Source organism: Solea senegalensis, linkage group LG17 (assembly GCF_019176455.1).
Source record: "Solea senegalensis isolate Sse05_10M linkage group LG17, IFAPA_SoseM_1, whole genome shotgun sequence".
Taxonomy (NCBI): Eukaryota; Metazoa; Chordata; class Actinopteri; order Pleuronectiformes; family Soleidae; genus Solea; species Solea senegalensis.
The window spans coordinates 10,869,120-10,884,975 of record NC_058037.1 but is presented as its reverse complement, the minus strand read 5'-3'; the positions used below and the strand labels follow the sequence as shown (position 1 = coordinate 10,884,975).

General features: G+C 41.8%; 1 protein-coding gene and 1 long non-coding RNA gene across 6 annotated transcripts in view; one reads left to right on the top strand and one right to left on the bottom strand.

Annotated features, from left to right (window-relative positions):
• Positions 1–556: 556 nt before the first annotated feature.
• Positions 557–15,856, bottom strand: part of wasf1 (WASP family member 1) — a 50,041-nt gene continuing 34,741 nt past the window's right edge. Inside the window, exons 6-11 of one of the 4 annotated variants that reach the window (XM_044049242.1) lie at positions 12,170–12,253; positions 8,083–8,139; positions 7,241–7,407; positions 5,377–5,556; positions 2,708–3,279; positions 557–2,307 (exon numbers count right to left, since the gene is read on the bottom strand). In XM_044049242.1, the coding sequence (XP_043905177.1) occupies positions 2,150–2,307; positions 2,708–3,279; positions 5,377–5,556; positions 7,241–7,407; positions 8,083–8,139; positions 12,170–12,253 (1,218 nt within the window). In that variant the 3' untranslated portion in view covers positions 557–2,149. The remainder of the gene's footprint in view (positions 2,308–2,707; positions 3,280–5,376; positions 5,557–7,240; positions 7,408–8,082; positions 8,140–12,169; positions 12,254–15,856) is intronic. The other 3 variants (XM_044049244.1, XM_044049243.1, XM_044049245.1) reach the window with 3 other exon arrangements.
• LOC122784138 lies at positions 7,407–14,279 on the top strand. 2 transcript variants are annotated; one of them, XR_006362144.1, is made up of 3 exons: positions 7,407–7,467; positions 10,430–10,515; positions 11,953–12,123. It is a non-coding gene; the product is annotated as an uncharacterized LOC122784138 (long non-coding RNA). The 2 variants fall into 2 exon arrangements; XR_006362145.1 differs by lacking the exon at positions 7,407–7,467 and adding an exon at positions 14,191–14,279 and having other exon boundaries at positions 9,930–10,515; positions 11,953–11,994.

The window sequence follows — 15,856 nt, the reverse complement described above, 5'->3', positions numbered from 1 at the left end:
CCAACAAGACTTGACACATACAGACTGAGTCACAGTTCACTATTTAGTTCAGTGGTTCTTAAACAATTTATATCAAGTACCAACTGAGAGATTATCGAGCTTATTATCACCAACATTAAAATACAGTGGTGTAAATTGGCTGAGCAAAGTTGGCTATGGACTTTTCACAGGAGGTAGATATATTCCCAATAAGATCATTTTCTCTCAAACTCCTCTTCCTCACATCTTGGTATAACACAGGAGAACAGTATTTTCCACCAGCAGAGGAAGCTTACCACAGTTGAGAAACATGGATTTAGTTGATCTTTCCTATTATCTTTTCACATTAGTTAAATGTAATATGTGAGAAAAAATTCTTGTGTTGATATCATTGAAGCTGGTTGTGTTTTCAAACAATCATGTTCCAGGCTTGTGTCAAATTCCCAATAATCAAGTTTTTTCATCTTGAGAAACACAAAAGGAAAAGTGCTCCATAATAAATGAAGTCTGATTGATCCCATAATCCTAGTACAAAGAGGTGAAACTTGGCACAAGAGCAAACTATAACATGTCGAGCTGAAACATAACATTAGATTTTTATTAATTCAAGCAAACTGTTACAGTCAACAGTTACATAAGTTACATGTTTTACAGTATTGATCTAATCTGTTTTCTTTTTTTTTCCTTTCAAACCAGGGTTTCTGTCTCCCCCCCACGTCCCCGATCCCCTTTGCCCCCCCAAACATAGAAACAGCAAATCCATACAAGCGCAGGCAGGTAAGTAGTAACAGCACAGTACATTCATCAACTCAACGATACGTTTCATACGAACAATAAGGCAAGTAGAAGAAAGAACGAACAAACGAACAGAAGAAAAAAAATGGCAGACGCTTTCTTTGAAATTAGACAATCCTCTCTCAGGCCCGAAAAGGCAGTGATTATGCAGTGTTTGTTTCTTTTCTTCTTTTTTTTTTAAAACAACCGTTGCTGCTGAAGAATCGGACGAGGTAAGGCTTCTCGTTAGTTGGCAGGTACACAGTAAAGGGGCATCTGAGGAAAAAGCTGCCTTCGTTGGTGCTGAGAGATTTGTACCTTCTTTTTTTTTTACATTTAGAATGTTTTTCCTCAGCGTGCTGAATAATCATCTGGAACAATAAGACAGGTGGGAAATGTGGTGTACGACTACAGCATGTTATCAACTCCAGTGTCCATATGTGTGGAAAATCAGGAAAGAATAAGATGAAAGCTCCTTTCTAAAAAAAACAAACAAAGGCTCAGAGTTTATCTTTGACCGCTCGATGTCAAAATGAGCTTCTTCGAACCTGGACAGATGAGCTCAGTTTCTTGGCATATTACTTCCCTGGAGTAATGGTTAGAAGTAAATTGACGGATATGCACATACGTTGCCAGAATCAGTGACAAACTTTCCCCTCCTTCGTTTCCAACCGTACAACAATCATTCTGTGACCTTTCAGCACAATCGTATGCTTGTTCTTAGTGGTAATATCAGTCCTGACGGAGAAAAAAGAGAGAAAACAAAAGACAAACCAGCAAGTTTTCACACGGAGTGTTCATTTATGTAGTGGTCAGTATCGGCAACTACTGACCTATTAAAACTGCAAACGTTTCAGCAGGGAAGGGTAAATAAAAAGACGATAAAATGGCATTAAATCAATGCCATGGTCAGCCACCACATGGCAAAACTATACTGGAGAACTATAAGATGCAACTTGCCTTCATTTTTTTTGTATATAGACATACATAAAAGAAACAAGTGGTTTTTCAAAAAAAACAAAAAGTTATTGTCATGTATTAACAATAGTAAACATGGGGGGATTTCATCACAGGAAATCCAGCTGAAACAAGGTCCCATCGTAGTGCAGAAAACAATAAGTGAAATAATCTCTCTTGGAACACTAGAAAAATGGACGAGGTTGATGTGGAGACTGTCCTCCAGACACAAGCCACAACGAGACAAGATATAATGACGAGATAAAAAAGCCAGAGAGAGGAAAAGTGGGCAACAATGATGTTTCTCTTCTTTCTGGAGGAGTAAGGACTGATGGCGAGGTGTGGACTGCAGGGTTCTTTTGTGGGGGGGCACCTGAACGATTTCGTCTTCTCCTGCCATTGCTGCTTCTTCTTTTTTTCCCCATCTCCCTGGCTGCCATCACTCCATCCAGTCTCCTTCATCAAACTCAGACTCGTCCTCGGAGTCCGAGTACTCCACGGCGATGCGGCGTGACAAGATGGTGGCCACGTCGTTGCCAACTCGCTCGTGTTTAGCCTCTTGCTCTCGCTGCTCCTCCACTTTTCGCAGCTGGATGCCTGCAAGAGGAAAAGAAATAGAGAAATGTGTCTGATGATCTAAATCGTGACGTAGGATTGCGTCTGAGGAAAGTATCTGGGCAAGTTCAAGCTCCTTCATTGGAGTTTTGCATGCAAACCAAAATTTAAAGTTTGAAAAATGCTAATCGGTATTTGTAAGATCAAATATGAAATATCGAAAATACCAAACTACCGAATTGGGATGTCTGATCTACAGCCCAAAACCCACATATATTATGTATACAAGTATCCTATATATCTGTAATTCAAAAGGTGTGTAAAGGAGAAGAAGTAATGAAAAATTACGGAAGAAGACGGTGGCAGCACACAGGAAATCAAATTTATGAAGAAAACACAAACAAAAACATCCTCCTGAACTGTCAGCAAATCCATGTCCTACCTTTCCTGATCGCCTCCAGCAGGACACTGCGTGCATCGCTGATGGGTGGCAGATTGGCTGGATGGTGCCTCTTGGACCCCACATCGTGGAGGGTGTGGGGCTGCGGCGAGGCCATGGCTGCGGCTGAGGGGAAGGCCGGCACAGGCGGCGGGCCTGACAGACAGGGCGAGGAGCTCCGCGCTCCGGGAAGTGGCAGGGGGGGAGGCGGTGGGGGAGGAGGCAGCATGGTGCCATCTGACTGGGTCCCAGAGCCCATGGATTGGCCTTTGTCCAGGCCCTGCTGGAGACGTGCCGGGGAGGAGGAATGGAGAGGAGGCGCCACAGGCGGAGGAGCCGGGTGGAGCACACCCGGAGCGATCTGAAGAGGAGCAGGGGCAGGTGGGATGGCCTGGGGCTGCTGCTGGACTGGAAGAGGAGGGATGGGAGGAGGAGGGGTGCCCCGCAGGCCTGAGGAGGGTAAAGGGGGAGGCGGAGGAGGAAGAGGGGGAGGCGGAGGAGGAGGCGTGTTGGAATTGAGGCCTGCTGTCCGGGCTGGAGACTGAGGTCTGCTGTCGGAAAAACCCGAACTGGAGCTGGAGAGGAAGAGAGAGAGAGAGAAATAATGACAGCTAAGAAAGAGAGTCAGACAAAAACATCAAGGTCAAAGTGAAACATTATTGCACAAATCAGTGCTCTCTCTTTATTTCCACATCCTCTACACTGTATGCACAACAGAAGAGTGAAGCCCCAGTCTCTCAGTGTAGCTAAGAGGGGTGGAGTTTCGTAAAGTGTTAATTCCAAAGACTGTAAATAAAAATGGACATAGCCTCCTGGTTTGAAAAGTGGAGCCTAGGAAGTAGGACGGAAGTTTGAAGTCGTTGAGATAATGAGCAGTAAACATTTTCCTGAGGAACTAATGGTCTCTATTTTCAGGTCTTCTACATTAGCACATTGTGTAAATTGTGTTCACATTTATGGGAGAAGAAAATAGAAAATAAAACATGGCACCAAGTGGACACTGGTGAGACAACTAATTCAGTGGGTGTTCTTTCTGCAACCGAAAGACTATGTCCACTTTCTTTATATTCAGTCTAGTTGCTGAATGTCAGTACTGCGCAAGTCTTAAAGCACCATCAACTTTGTTGTTTTTATGTGATCATTGACATTTGGATTGGAATGGTGGAAAGTTGGTGTAGTATATTAGTTTAACTAATACAACATGTGTATGTAAAGCTCAAGCATGTTGTGAAATAACCATAGACCCTTTTAACAGCAGATATTATTTGACATACAATAGTAGGACAACAATTATTATTCTTTCACTCCAGGTTTAACAGAGCCAGGGTCGTGCTATTGTTGGCTAGGTCAGTGTAAGTGTAGGTCACACTAAATACTAAATACACTTTGCTCAAATAAGACACAATAGAAACTGTCAATGTCTTTGTTTAGTGGAAGAAATCATTCATTGAGCGGCATCATCATCATTCAAAGTGCAGTGTCACCACAGAGGTTCATTACTCTAATGAAGTGAGTCGAGTGATAGTGTATGGGAACCTCTAATTTGGCATATGGACAGTAGATATTATTAAACATGCTCTTATTTCTACTATGTATCAGTAGAGTGGAGTGAAATACTACTCAGCAGCTAACTCCTACATTAAAGGCTGTATGTTATGAATAACGTCCATTCACTGTTGGAATGGTGGATCGATCTACTAAAACCACGCCACTGCAACACAAAGAGCCACATGTTCACAATCAATTTTTCTTCCAACAGAGAAAATTGCTGCAGACAAAAAAAAGCACAACACGCGAGAGAGGAGTGAGAGAATAATGTGTTGAGTTTTTTCCCCTCCGGGCACACTTGAGGCTGTATCTGAGTAAATACCTACTCCGTGAGCTGCGTGATACGTGGAAACGATTTGAAAGATGGTTAAGTGAGGAAATGAGCGACAGAACGTGATCATGATGTTTTATCAAAAGGAGAAAAACCGTGAGAAATGCACAACGATCGGGGTCAGAAAAGGATTGAACAGTAAATAAGAACAGGAGGACCGACGTGGCTGGACAGATTTTGTAAGAAGGCGCTGCAAGGACCTCAGTGGAAAAAAAAAGAGGAGAAAATCAATGATGTTTCTGTGGTGCTGTAGCCGCAGCCTTAATCACCCCCTCTGATCTCTCCATTCCTTCAAACAGTGACATATGCAGCCAAAGAGTGCAGTGGAAAAACAACCTGTAATACGCTCAGTGGCCTTAACACTTTATTGATCCTGCCCTTCGCTGAACCTTTTCCTTTTTCTATCATCTCCAGTAGACAAAACCCTCCATCCATCCATCCAACACTTCATCATCCCTTCTTCCCTGGGTTTTTCAGTCAGGCTTGAATCCTCAAATAAATAATACGGGAGAAACTTTTATAATAGAAAGTTGCTCATGACAACTAGTCAATAAAAGGGAAAATAAAACAGAAATAAACCATCTTATGATGTAGCGAAAATGTGTGCACCTGGTGAAATAGTATCTCCAGTTAATTTTTCAAGCTTCAATCTGCTTGAAAATCTCAGAGCTGCAGCATCTTTCAGGTGCACAGATGTGCTGCTGTGCAAAAACCATAAAACAAAAATAAAATCACTATTGTTTCCATGAAAATTAGGTTACGTGTTGTGCGAGTGTGTGTCCTCCTGTCCCACCTGATCACAGAGGGAGGCTTGATCTCTCCCAGTGGGTGCATGGGGGGAGGTGGCGGTGGAGGGTCGTGCGGCCGTGAGTACATTCTGTCCCCGGTACGGTTCAGCAGCTCATTCATCTGGCTGTAGGGCAGCGCCGCCAGCGAGAAGGGCCCGTCCAATTGCTCCATGTAGAGGGGAGCCCTAAGCAGAGAGTTTTCATTTTTTTAACTCTTGGCCTTGACTCGTGTTGTGTTAGTTAGGTTTGGTGTGGTGTTTTGACACGCAGGGCGTATTGCCACAACATGTTCTATGCTACTATTTCGAAGTATGTGTGCAGACGCCTTGAAATAGAAACTGTTTGGTTTTTGTAGTGCTTTAGGTTCTACTTCATTTAGTTCACGTTCTGAAGCAGAAGTCTTATTTTGCAGACGAAGCATGGCAAAGAAGAATGAATGAAAGAAATGGCAGACAGTGGGAGAATGGAAGACTGAGTTTACTGAGCTGAGGAGTTGCATTCCACTGTCGTCTCACCAATAGAGGTCACTCATTCTTACCAACTGGATCTTTTAATATAGATATATTGTTACAAATAATATATTTATACAAATAATATGGTGCGTTAACAGTGCTGCAGTAATAACTTAGACGACGTGTGGGTAGAACTGTTGAGCTGCTCTGAGTTGTCTATTGTGTACACTGAGGCTGTTTTTGCTATCTCTCACATCAACCATCTTCATATGTGGCTTTAAATTGAGCTTGAAATCCATTTTCATCATCGCCTGGACAAACATTTTAATTTCAGCTATTCATGGATCTGACAAACCAGAGAAAACAAGCCATTTTCACAAAACCCTTTCTTATTAATCACATTGACTGGTGGGGAAATTATTGAATATGAGTGGCACTAGAGCTCTGAGTCACAATAAATGCAATCACAGCAGTGATGGAACTTAATCATTACTGCTGTAGCTGCATTTCCTCCAGTGCCAGTGAAGTGCAAATTGCAAGAACCCACTCAGTGGAGTGGGCACAATTAAATTTGTTCTTTTTTTTGCAGATCCAGGGACTGCTGACAAATAAGTGTTTATCCAATCAGCACTGATAAGGCTCATTGATATTTGAAATTGAGTTCTATATCATCTGTTTCTGTGGACACCAGGAAGCATTTTAATTGCATCATTTCAAATCTGCAACACACTGAATGTCACTGAACGACTGAAACAAAGCCCCCATTTACACCAAGTGGCAGAGTCAGGCGTAGTTCACAACATTGAAATTGTCCTCCCAGTTTTAAAAATAATCCCGTTCACGTTAAGATCTCAAAAATATCGTCCACAAAAAAACCCATGTGGTGACTGCTGTCAAACAAGCATGTCAAGTGTGGACAACAGGCATGTCCAGAGCATGTTTTTAAACAAAAACAAGTGTAGGATAGATGTGGTCTTATTTGCAGTTCAGTATATTATGCAAATAGTTCTTTACCATCGCACTTTTACACACATTTCTACTGGGTTACCTTGCTCAGTAATCTGGTACTAAGCAAACTGTTGTCTGTTAATTGGTCAACAGAGAATCGCATTTTGAGCGGACAATGCGAATGTTACCCTATTCATACCATGCGACAGAGCGAGGATTCAAGGCCATTTGTTTCTTTTTCAAGAAACGATATCAGCATGTAGCAGTGTGTGGTGTTCTTCTTGAATTTGTTTATGGGTGGGCTACACTGTGTCGTGCTGGTACGGTGACACATTTTTCACCATCTGGCTTACAACCCAGCAGTGGAAATGCAGATCAGGCTTTCAAGGCTAAACTGTGTTTGAGAGGAAAACACAGCTTAAAAAAACTGTTACGAGATGTGTGATAAATGACAATCATGTTCACATACCTGTTGTTGTGGTAATGTCCTGCAGATCCGTTGGCCTCTCTGTGTCTGTCTTCAGGAATGTCCTGGGCCAATTCTGCCCCCAGCGCCAGTTTCTGCCACTCCTTCTTACGATCGTGAGGTGCCCGAGGTACCTTCTCTGGCTCCTGTTGGCGGTCTATTGCCTTCAGCTTCGGTGGAGGAAAGCGGTGGGAGGCACAATGCGGCGACAAGGATGGTTTGGGTGGAGGGTGAGTATGAAATGGGAGGACAAACCCACAAGAGGTTAGTTTAGGGATGAGAGAAAAACAAAGTGAAGGAAGAGGGAGAGAAGACAACAGGTTAGCTGTTGTTAAACACACATGTAGAGATCTACACACTACAACAACAGGAAAAGGTGACACACAAAAATTTCAACATGGATATAAGTTGCTGCCGCTGGCTGTTTCTAATTCTACAACCACAAACTGAATCATCCCCCTTGCACAGTTCATTAATCCTGTATAAAGGCAGCTATATCCATCTTAAATAAATTAAAAAAGTGTATTGATCTTGCTTTTTTAAAAGGAAGCACTTTACAGAAAATAAAAATGTATGTCATACAAGCTTAGGAACAGGGAGTGCTCAGTGATGGATTAACTCAAAATCATATTATGTAACAGGAAACTTGAATGTTGAAATGTTATATTGAATTTAAAAAAGTCATCAAAGAGCACTCTCGGCTACCCAGACTCCAGTATGACTATGTGTCCACAAACACTTTACAGGCCTTTAAAGAAAGTAAGTAGAGAACTTCTGCAGCAGAAACACACACACAAAAAAATCACACACAATCTTTTAAAAATAATCGCTGTATTTTCACATACCTGCCCTGGAAGGTCTAAGTACCTATAGACCTGATCATACATGCGGGGATCCTGCAACTATAAGAACAAAAACAAAAACCACAAGAGAAGCACCAGGGGTGAGGGGAAGGGGTTCAAAAAAATCAACACAGCACAGGATTGAGCGCAACACTGCTGCACACAGTCAACGGGGAACAACAACAGAGTGGGCGGTGAGAGCAAGTGGGACAAAAGGGACGGAGGGGAAAAGAAAAAGTGCTGTTAAACAGAAAATGACACCGTGCACAGCAGTGGGGACGTCACAATGCAGGTTGGGACCCAGCTGCACACACACAAACACATAAACACACACAGTGGAATAACAAAGCCGGGGCTTCAGCGCAACAGAAGATGCAGGTAGAATGAGAGAGATCTCACTGGAATGGGAGGACAAATTATAAAGATGTGTTTCTATGTGTGTGACCAACGACAACAACAACACAACCTAAAGAATGACGGGAAGAACACACACACACACACACACGTGCGAGTCAACTCAGTAAAAAGCAGTTTTTAACTTCAGAAAAATTAAGAAGGGTCATTTCACAGTTCAATTAAATACTGATATGCATGAAAACACTTCACTTATTTATTCTAAACCACCTCAGGCATTTACATAATAAATGAAGTATCTATGCTGACAAGAAAAAAAAAACAACAGATGAAAACACACTGTCTGTGTTACAACATACTGTATTTCTAGGATGAAGAGTTTTTTATTCTACGATAAGTTTGAGAACAAATCCTTGGCAAGACTCGAGATAAAAGCAGTGCAGCACTAAACTTTCTGATACCCCCTTGCCTGGTTTTTAGTTTGTAAAATGAGTAAATAACGGTATGTCAGGGACTATTTTTTAACTGTGGATTATTACACATGTAGCGATCTAATGAGCTGTTATTGCAGTATGATGGTGTGCGTCGACTGTAAACAAGCATACACTTGCACACAGTAATTGCTCTTTTTGTTTTCTCCTGGTATTTGTTGATATGGCGGAAACGTTTTGTTCACACGGAGTCACTGTGAGCAGAAACCAACACCGTGGAGATTGTTTACCTGTGTGTGTCGGGCCAAATTTGTCGTGCTTCATTCCGTCTAAAATGTTTCTACATCAGGTACAGAAAATGCCCGAGAAATGTAATTTCACACAGACACTCCGCAACGGGTATGTGAGCGTGTGTCTGTGTGTGTGTGAGTGTGTGGTAGTCGTTTAAAAAAATCAAATGTGCTGGCTGACATGCGGCTGATTCATCACAGCGTGGGTTGTGAACAGCATTTCATTCGATTTGACTAAATGATGCTGATATTTGCTCATCCACGCTGTGGTCAGGTGGCCAAGAGTGAGTGTGGGAATAAATCCTGATGGTAATGCACATTGATTAGGTCCTAATTCATTATGGCCCATTACCCGTGATGAGCATTGGCTGAGGGAAAGCTTCAGAGCTCACTCACACACACACACACACTGAGATTCAGTTGCCTTATCCAAGACTCCTCCAACACATCCGTCTATCTGAACTGACTTGAGACAGCAGTGCGTCCTGACAACACTGTATCTACTGAGGCAGAAGACGCTGCATCACAAGTTTCACTTATCGTCCTCTCCCATTTTTCAAACTATGCTGAGCCACAAAATCTCGGCTGCATGCCTGTCATATAAATTAGAAGATTACTTTTACTCAGATTAACCTCTGACTTGCTAAAAGCTTTGCAAGGCACTCTCGCCTGGCAATATTTAAACAACCATTGAAGAGCACCATCTGCAATAAAATAAGTCAGCATACTGTAATAGATTTATTGGAGTATATTTAGGGGTTTTAACTTTGTTGGGTGTAGAGCAGGTAGATAACTGATAAAGAAGCAAAGTAGACTGTTTATAAAAATGGATAAAGTGTTTCGGTTGCAAAATGTACTCCAGAGATTACAGACACGTCCTGTTGCAGGGTTTCTCCATCCTGATCCTGCATGTTTTAGATGTTTCCCTCCTCCAACACACCTGATTTAAATAAATGGATCGTTATCAGGCTTCTGCAGAGCTTGCTGATGAGCTGACTATTTGAATCAGGTGTGTTGGAGCAGGGACAAGTCTACAACATACAGGGCAGTGTTTCCCCAGGACCAGGATTGAGAAACCCTGTCCCACTGGACATGACAAGCTGCTGATCACACTGTTGTTGTCCACTCACAAAATAGCACATTTGTGTGTTATTGCTGAAGACTTGAACCTAGTAATTGAGGCCATTAACTCCTGAAGAAACTGTTTACTTATGTTATATTTTATCATTCCAGTCTTCTTTGTTTTAACCGTCTCCTTCTTCTGTGTGTGTGCAGGAGCGACTTCACACTGGCTGATTACACAGAGTGCACCTGTGTTTGATCACCACCAGCTACCTGCTGTATAAAGACCTCAACCTACAGTGAGTGCTCACCCTACATTCTGGTATACATATCATAGCTGCTTAGTACATAATTGTGTTTGCCGAGTTTCTAGTTTGATTCTTACAAGATGTTTTCGGTTGCTTCAGTGTGGTTCCAAGTTGTAGGACCACTGTGTGACTCTGAGTCTGCGTCTGGGTCCAGATTACACAGGCTGTCGCACAGTTTTATATTCAGTCCATGGTAAAGTGCAAGAATTACATCTGTAAGGCCACCGAACATCACTCTGTCCAACAAAGTGTCACAGTGAAGGTCAGAGTGCAGCACTGTGAAGGTGAAACACAGAGAAAGGTCCCCTGTGTTTCTACAGTATGTTAGCGAAATTGTATCTGCGTGTTTGTTTGTACTAGTGAGTGTGTACAGTCTGTGTTGGTCACAGCTGTTCTATAGGGAGCTAATTTCAGAGGATCTGTGTGCCTCTGCCTGGTCGTCATCGTTCATCTGAATGGTACTGGCAGAGATGGTGTCGCTGTGTCAGCACTGTAACCGTGTGCAATACGGCAGTCGTAGATTTATGTTATATGCAGGATGCAGTCTCATGTGGCGCTCTCTACTCATATTTTTTTTGGTGCCTGTATTTTAAGTGCATGTTCAATGTGACATACTCAGCAGAAATGAATTCATGTTAGTGGGTAAATAACCCCCACACTGAGGCCCCACAGCCACAGGACCACCCTGCTGCTGCTGCTGACAACAACAACACAAACCCCCTCATACAATTCACTCATTTGCTCAGCACATACCACGACTGTATTCATCTGCAGCTACTGGCGTTTCTGATGAGAGCAATTAAGTCTCTATTTGAACATAAAATCATATTTTTGTTTTTTTACAAAAACAATCCAGTCAACAAATTTTACAAAAAACAACAAAAACATCTCTGCTTCAATGCAAGTCAGAATGTAAAGTTAGTTTGGCCACTTAACCACTGCAAGTAAGATTTACACTGCATTTAAAAAAGAGTTCCCATTCCAAAGCAATGTGCAGTTAGTTAGCCAGAATGTGGTGCGTTAATTTTCTTGTTGTTAGTGAATGTTCTACTCCATGGCTGAATCCCAACATTTCTGTACTGTAGTCCAACTTTTCTTTATGACACAAAGTAGCAGCACGTTTTACTTAATTTTAAAGACAAAAGTAATAGACGATTCATTGACTTTTGCAGTTAACGCGTCACTAAGATAGTGATTGTCTTCAGCAACACAACAAAATAAAGATGGACAGTCGCTGAGGAGAACTTCATAAGATTAAGTTTTACTTCTGTACGGTAAAGCAAGCCAGTAATGATAATCAAAACCAGTTTTTGTATCCAGTTGAAATTCACTAGGATACTGTATGATAAACCTAAAAATTGAATTTAGTATGTAGTATGTTTATTCTGTTTTTGGAAAATGACTGACCAAATGTTTCGATCTTTTCAGGACTGCTACCCCTGCAGAGGATTTGGAACGCAGCCAGGGCAGGTAAACACTGGAGAGTTGGGTTAGTAACATGTTGGAGGCAGGAAGCTCACTCGTCTACATCAAACCAAAGGGATACAAGTATTTGGGATTGAAGGAGGGCTGCAGGCTGCCATGTTGGGAGCAGATGCTCTGCCAGATGCAAAGTCAAGTTGGGGAGGGAGGGAGGAGGTCTTACCTCTGGGGTACTGAGGAAAGGAGGAGGGGTTTCAGAGAGGATGCTTATAAAGCCCTTGGGACACACAAGATAAGGAATATCCAGCTGCACAGAGTTAGACCAGGATCAAGAAAAGGTTGAGAGGAACAGAGTCAGATGGCAAAACTCATACATATGTGTTCTACCATAACTGAAATATCACACAATATCTCATACATGGAGCGATGGTGTTAGAAAATAAAAATCCATCACTCCTGATCTATATCAGTCCAACATTACAAGCAGTAGTACTTGCTTGCACCAAGACACCTCAAGAGGTATCTGGTTGGTAAAAAATCCCTCTCCTGGAGAGATCAGTTGCGGCATCCTGGGTCCTTTCATCTCACACACTGTACCATCGAAACCGGGTGGTCTTTTACAAAACTTGTCTGTCTGTGAAAAAGCAGCGTATCTGAGCTCACAATCTTTGTCCCCGCGGAGCAGCTGGCATTGACATTAACCTTATTTTTCTGTCCTTGTTTATGAAAAGATGTCGTTTAAGTGGAAAAAGAAAATCTGCTGTTCCAGCCAAGACATTAAAAAGCAAGAAACTGCCTGGTTTCATGCTGTAGCTGTGTTGTGATTACACAGTGATTATTCAGCTGCTGGACCGTGTTAATTATTGCAAACTAGATGTACTTGGTGCAATATCCTGCCAAAACATCAAGTAAAAATGTAAACATTTAATTAATACATAATTTTTTTATTGATCTGTATATGTGTCTACAGTTGCACATTCAGTTTAAGTAATCTGAATATGCACTTTTGTCATTTCTGCCTTTTACTGATATCTTGCCCCACAAGGAATGTAGATAGATTTAAGTTACGTAACATTATATATTAACAAATAACTGTGAAAAACAAAAGGGGGCAACGTTTGTGTTTTGTTTGAGTTTATTTTTCCCTATGTTTAACGTGTTAATCAAAACCATACACAACTGAAATGCTCCAAAAACTGACAAAACCCCCTACTTGATTAGTGGTTCTCTTTGTTTTGTTTTGTTTTCTTCTTCCTGGTTTAATGTCCTTGCTTGTTCTGCCTGGCTTTGTTTTATTTGATTTTTGTCTTGTTTCACTTTATTTAGCTCTTCTTCTTGCTATGTCACGTTACTTTGTCTAAGTCCTGTGTTTATGTTTGTCATTTCTAGCTTGTTTATACACCTAAAATTGGTGTACACAAAAAGGACTGTGGGCCTGCCTCTGATGACATGCAGCTGCTGTGGCTTGTTGCCGGGCACCATTTAGGTTGTCAGTCCTGGTTCATCTCTGTGTCTTACCACTGTCTCATGGATGCAATAGAGTAAGGGTTACTGATTTGAGGAAGATAATTTAATATGTATGTGAACATGTATCACAAAGCTGTAATGATGGAGGACGTTCCTTTATATTTATTGTACTTCCAATAGCTTTTGGCTTTAGGGGGAAATTAAACGATCATACACACTCCCTCAAAGTATTTTATTGACGAGCAGAAAGCGTTTATACCTGAACAAACCTTCCTGACCCCAGACTTAAAACAAACTAATACCTTTGTGGCTTTTGCTAAAGCAACTTTCCCTTAAAATTTAAGACGGATTACTCTTTACTGCCTTGTAGTCTCTTTAATATTCCGCACACATCTGCAAAAGTGCATTTTCATAAAATAAAAGCTTGTCATTTAATCAAGCTATGCAAACAGCACACAGCAGTGTTCCCATATGAATTTTAATAAGGCCCGGCAGGTACATATATAAGCTCAAATTCAGAAAGCATTTTATTCTTACTTCAATTTACTTAACAGTCTGGGATTGAAATGCCACTATTTTCAATGGAAATGCCAGCGAGTGCTGTCATGACAGAAGAATGGGACACAAAGGGGATTCTCCACAGGAGACCAAACGCTGAAGACAAACAGCACTCATCTCAAAGAGAGGCAGTGATGCTCGGTTTCTCTCATCTCCACTCTTACCAACTGCTTTCTCTCTTTCTCTTGGACCTTTCCCCTCACTCTCTTCATCACTCAGACTCACTCAGCACAGCCTAACACAGGAGCTAAAGAGATGGTGGGTTTCTTTTCCTTTCTCTTCCCTTTGCTGCACTTCATTTATCACTGGCTGCCAATCTATATGTGCCAGTTTTGTAAACTACTGAGTTATAAACTATTGACTGCGTAAGAAAACATGTGATGGTTGAATAAGACGGAGCAAAGCACAAGTGCAAAAACTCCCCTTCTCACAAACAAACCTCTACAGTGGAAAAATTGCGCATGGTAATCTATGCTCCACTCATTGTCAGGTAGCAATTTCCAGAAGTCTCAAATTCAGAAGTGGGGATTTAAATTACAGTATGGTCTCTCTTCACAGCCAGCACTCTGAGTTTATCTGCTCTGCTTCTATTTTCGACTACTTCAACACATCATTTCCACATTTTTATGCAGCAGATGAGTTTGTTTCAGATCACCACTTGTATTATCAACGAGGGCAATTAAGTCTGAGCCTTGGCTTAGTTTGGCCCTCTCCGACTGTTTAGATGACCATAAAATGTTCTAATCAGCACTGTAAATTCTGACCATATTTTCTCAGCTATAACTCGTAATATAAAGTTGGAAAACTGAGCAGGAGTAAAAGAGAGGAGACTGAATGAGTGGCACGGCTCGAACATTGTCTGCCACAGAACAAAATAATGTTGGCAGCCAATCTTAGGCAGCTTCACAGTGACTGACAGGAGGCACAGGCTGTCAGGTCCTCCACACTGCGGCTGCATCGTAGATCATGCTCAATTTACATCGTTATAGATTTGTCTGAACTGTGCGTGTGCATGTGTGTGTGGTTGTCTCAGTTTACAACACTGAAACAGACATGAGAAAAAATCTAGATGTGTAAAAGCAGGGAATATAGTGGATGTCTGTAATTTACTGGTGAAATAAGGCACAGCACAAAGTGTATACATAATTACAGCAACACACACTCAGTTTATGAACGCCGTGACCTGGGCATGTCGCAGAACTACTCATCAACAAACTGATGAAGCGCAAATGTATCAGTGATTCACTAGATTTCACCTGTTGGCGTATCCGTACATAATGTGAGAAAGTGTGAGCAGCAATCTTTATTTTCCACTCTTCACCCTTTAAATGACTGCATGAGTCTGCATGCTTCCCAAAGACACACACATAATCTCTCCACACTGTATTTACCCCCAAATCCTCATTCAGACCATTTATCTCCTGTGATGGTTACACAAACCAACAAATATGTGTGCGTAATCCCTCTAATCCATCCTGCGCTCCCTGTGAATGTCCTCTAGGCCTTTCCATGGGGTCTGTCTAACTGCCAGTGTGGTGAGGAGGGAAATGAATGAGGCTTTACAAGCCAAGCCCACCCGGGGCTTTAATTAGAATGAAATAACTGGAATGAGCTCTGGCTACAAGCAGTCATATCAACCTAACTCTTTGCAGTAAATAAGCTCTGCATGCCGTTGTAAATGAGCGTTGTTTCATTTTACATTTAGGGGCGAAAACAATCAGTGTATGTGTGTCTTTTGCTATTTAAAAGCAGATGACCTACAATGACGACGATTAGTCCCTCTACATCCTTCTAACAAATTCATGACCAAACACACCCTCTGCCTGCGACACCACATTCCCACAATCATTAAAAACCTCATAACCAGCAAATTATAACCTCTTCA